This window comes from Oratosquilla oratoria, chromosome 39 (genome assembly GCF_046742065.1).
Source record: "Oratosquilla oratoria isolate Oo_2021 chromosome 39, ASM4674206v1, whole genome shotgun sequence".
Classification (NCBI taxonomy): domain Eukaryota; kingdom Metazoa; phylum Arthropoda; class Malacostraca; order Stomatopoda; family Squillidae; genus Oratosquilla; species Oratosquilla oratoria.
Window position 1 is genome coordinate 14,285,711 of NC_134815.1, and position 5,000 is coordinate 14,290,710.

A 5,000-nucleotide genomic window follows, 5' to 3' on the forward strand; every position below is an offset into this window, starting at 1 on the left:
AATGAAGATAAAAATGATAATAAATGTAATGATGAAACCAGATACATTACAGTACCAAACTCTAATATCAATTCACATCTAGACACTTTTCTCCTAAAAGCGGGCATTGAAATAGCCAGGGCATCAGGTAACAAAGTAGGACATTTGGTCACTTGTAGCTACAATAATCCCACTAACGAAAACAGCATTGTTTATAAAATCCCGTGTAAAAGCTGTCCCTCCTCATATTTTGGTGAATCTGGTCGCGGACTTAATAAACGGATAAATGAACATAAAGATGAGGTAAAAGCCCATAGATCTTCTAACTCCATAGTAATGCATGTGGATAAGCATACCACCTTCAAGACAACCATATTAGATAAAGGATCATCCAAGAAACTGAGGAAGACAATTGAGGCAGCATACATTAACACTAATAACAACATTAACCATAGAGAAGGCTTTATATGTCTAGCAAAAGCCACAAGCTTATTAATAATAAAAGAATACGCAAATAAAATAACAAGCTCTCCGAAGCGTCACATGTTATGTATAAAATCCCATGTTATGTTTGAGTTGTTAGCTTTGTGATCAAGACCCTGCGGGTTGAAACGTTAAAGCATAAAATTCTCCCATTACTCCTCGTCTGCTTCCTCCACCTTCAGTCTTATTTGTCATAGTATAGTCAATATATATGTATATATGTACTACTTAGCTGAATAAAACTAGAAAAGCCTTAGAAGGATACGAAAAATAATGTATCTTGCTACAAATGGAGGTTAAGCAGGATAAGTTAAACCTTTTTGTTTGGAAAGGATTCATGAAGCCGTGTGGAGCCAAACGAGATTAAGAAACGTTCGTTAAGACAGTTAACTCTAAGATCAAGATTCCGGAGAAGTTAGAGAGTTCAGTAGAACTAAAAAGTGATGACTAAGTTATCTATGAGAGGAGTTTTACAGAAAAGCGGCTTAATGAGAGTTCGGAATTGGGGAAAATAAGATAATATTTCAAGCTTTTCTGGATGAAACAAATAGCTCAACTTCGAGAATGAAGTGCGCAGAGAATGGCCGAGCTAATCATACATACCCGAGCTGGTTAGGGCGTCGCTATTTGCGATGGAGGTAGAGGGGATAGCGGTTCGGACCCTGCCACCGGCGAGTTGAACCAAGAGCATGGTTTATTCAATTCCTCGCCGCAGAGTCCTCTGTAAGGGGCACCGTCCTAGCCTCTTGACATGAGCGAGAGTTTGGTGACATTAAACCAAATAAGTCAATAGATATATATATACTTACATGCATGAATATATATATATAGATATATATATATGTGTGTGTGTGTGTGTGTGTGTGTGTGTGTGTGTGTGTGTGTGTGTGTGTGTGTGTGTGTGTGTGTGTGTGTGTGTGTGTGTGTGTTTGTGTGTATGTGTTTGTGTGTGTGTGTATGTGTGTGTGTGTGTGTGTGTGTGTGTGTGTGTGTGTGTGTGTGTGTGTGTGTGTGTGTGTGTGTGTGTGTGTGTGTGTGTGTGTGTGTGTGTGTGTGTGTGTGTGTGTGTGTGTGTGTGTGTGTGTGTGTGTGTGTGTGTGTGTGTGTGTGAGTATGTGTTATACAACATTAAATCAACAATAAAAGAGAAGTTTCAGCTCATTTCCTTTTGTTAATTAAAAATAAAATAAAATACAATCACCACTACTACTAACTCACCATCACTACTACCACCATCACCAAACTCTGCTACAACCGCAACTACCCAGAACAACCTCCTTTACCGCCACGCCATATATGGGAGTATGGGAGCCTACCCCACTACTCCTGGGAAAACGTATTTGGTGACACAAGGGTTACCTTTCCCCACCTCACTTCCTGTATCGTTTGTTGTTGGACAAGGTTCTGCAACGTGTGTTACGTCGACCCTCCACCCTCCATGTATTTCACGTATACTTTTTCATAAGCAGTAAACAAATAGCCAAGTAGATACATCAACACCCACCCACACCCACACATTCACACATATATACGAGCATATATATTTGTGTATATATATATATATATATATATTTATATATATACATATATATATATACATATGTATATAAATGTACATATATATTATGTATATTATATATATATGTATATATATATACTCCTACATTTATTTCGCACTTAGTAATACTGACCTCTCGATAACATATGATATAAGGTTATTATTAACCATTTGAACGTGTTGTTTAGGAAAGTTAACTATATATATAAAAACAATGACATACATAACATTGCGACATTTACATATATCTTTATATTAGTCAGATAACATGTGTAAGGTATAGTGACGCATGCAAATCTATTAGTATACTGTTTATCAAAATGTTTGTATTGAGTGTATATTGTGAGGAAGAGATGTACATTCTCTAGAAGAACAAATAGATTTTTTCCTTTTTATTTCTTCTTCTTTCTCTTTTTTTTTTTTTTTTTACTCACTTCTACTGATCTCATCTTTCTCATCAGTATTTTCATGTCATTTCGTCTCCTTTTCCAATGTAAAAATATAGTAACTTAAGAATATTGATCAGTATGCCTTGTATCATGCACATTTTATCATTTGTATTCTAATAATAGGAAGAATATCAAGAGTTTTTAAACATGTGCCTGTGTGTGTGTGTGTGTGTGTGTGTGTGTGTGTGTGTGTGTGTGTGTGTGTGTGTGTGTGTGTGTGTGTGTGTGTGTGTGTGTGTGTGTGTGTGTGTGTGTGTGTGTGTGTGTGTGTGTGTGTGTGTGTGTGTGTATGTGTGTGTTTGTGTGTGTGTGTGTGTGTGTGTGTGTGTATGCCACTTCCAGTTGCGGCCTGATTGTGGTTTAGATTCAGAAACCACAATAGTGCTGTGTAGCTAGAAAGCATATCATTACCCTAAGTTGCTATGGCAACCAACGGAAGTTGAATAAATGGAGGCAACTCCCGTTTCTCTTGACACAAGACACAAAGTCATAATCAGCAAAAGTCACTGAGCAGAAAAAAAAAATGATGATTTAGTCGTTGTCTAGCGGCCAGCATCGATTTGCCCTTAGTTACACGTTAGAAAATTCTTGATAGCTCCAGTGGAAAAAGAAATTCTAGATATGGACATTTCCGCCTGGTTTAGGAGAGTTAAAGAGAAAGAGATAAAGAGAGAAAGGGGGAGATTTAAGCGAATGAGTGAAATTTAAAGGAAGAGAAAAATAGAGAACGAGAAAAGGAAAGAGAAAGAGAGAGCATAGGTGTTTAATGTAACAGCGGTATCAATTGTTAATGAGGTCTATTTCATCTAATGAGAAAACACCCTCATATAAAAATCCATGTTTTCTTATACTTTGAAGGCTACCATTCTTATTTCTTTTACACTGATAAGTGAAAATATTTTTTTTTGGGGGGAGGGGGTTCTTATGTGCCTTTCTTCGTGGATCTTACTAAAAGAAAAAAGTCGATGAGTTTTGTTTGTGTGCGTACATGAGAGCTTGTACGCGAGCATCATCTTTGACACTCGCACTTGCAAAGTAACCCTATCTCCCGTTCTTCTCCCGCCGCAGGACAATCTCCTTCTGTTCCACCACACCCGCCACCTCGCCGAGACTGGTCGAGGGTCGGAGCGAGAGTACCTGGTTGGCCTCATGTTCTCCCGTTTCGACACCAACAACAATGGCGACCTCGACAGGGAGGAGATGCTGCAGGTGAGGCGCCGGCAGATATGTCCATTTATCTCTTTATTTATTTATTCATCATTTACTACTTTATTTATTCATTCATCATTCATTGCTTTATTTATCTATTCATCATTTATCACTTGATTTGTTTATTCATCATTTATCACTTTATTTATTTATTCATCATTTATCACTTTATTTATTTATTCATCATTTATCACTTTATTTATTTATTCATCTATTTATTTATATATATTTCTAGTTATTTACGCATCTATTCACTTATTTATATGTTCATGTGTTTATGCATATGATTATTTATATGTTTTTCTTTTGTGTACATTTATTGATTGATCTATCTGTTTATTTGTTTACTTGTGTGTTATTTTCTGTTAATCTACCTATATATTTATTCATTTATTTCATTTAAATATTACTTCTTAATCTGTTTGTTCATTTCTCTAACCACTTATTCACTTTATTTTACAGCATTTTCTATCAAGATAATCATAATCATCTTTTATATTATTACACATGCAGTTATAACGCAAAAAATAATCTCTTGTTATTATCATGTTTATTTCTTTCAGTAATTATCATGCCGTCTATATTTTGTAATGGAAAAAAGCAAACGATTCTGTTCGGTTCAGGAAGACCTTGAAGAGATTCTCCACCGACAGAAGACTGCTTTAGATTAGCGTCTGAATTTCAGCTGAATAAATCTTCTTGTTATTTACCACCAAAAGCCTATGCAGCAACCCAATTGGTCAAGATTTCTTCACGTTCTTCTTCAAGGAGTCTGGAATCATTCTAGAATGAACACGCTATGTCTGCTCAGATGTAGAAGGATAACAGGACACTTGTAGGATGGTGTCTACGTAGCGACATGTCGTTATTCTTGTGTTTGATTACTGGAGAGTCAGAGGCTTGCTCCAGCATAACCCGAAAAAAATGAGAACTCTTTGGGACTAACCTCGGAAGTCATAAAAGTGTCCCTTCGTCTTTATTAAAAACAAATAACTGAATAAATGAATAAGTAAATAAATAACTAAATAACTAAATAAATAAATAGATAAATAGATAAATAAATAGATAGATAGATAAATACCGGTAAATGAATAAATGAGTAAATAAATAAATAAGTAAATGAACAAACGAATAAATAAATAAATAAACAAATAAATAAATAAATAAATTGCCGAGAGTTCACCTGCAGAAAGATGCACAGTAGCCTGACTTCATGAGGCCTTTGACTGTGGTGGTCGTGATTCCAGAATAATCTGAAAAATCGATGCAACTATCTTCTATCCCAGGAATGGGACTCGTGAAGACAGTTAAAAAAAAATCTT

The 5,000-nt window shown here is 35.7% G+C and overlaps 1 protein-coding gene across 8 annotated transcripts in view; it reads left to right on the plus strand.

The window, feature by feature from the left end:
• The window catches only part of LOC143020293 (follistatin-related protein 5-like), a 465,164-nt gene that overhangs the window by 402,519 nt on the left and 57,645 nt on the right, over positions 1-5,000 (plus strand). For all 8 annotated transcript variants that reach the window (XM_076176543.1, XM_076176546.1, XM_076176544.1 and 5 more), the window contains exon 7: positions 3,538-3,678. In XM_076176543.1, coding sequence (XP_076032658.1) covers positions 3,538-3,678 — 141 coding nt within the window. The remainder of the gene's footprint in view (positions 1-3,537; positions 3,679-5,000) is intronic.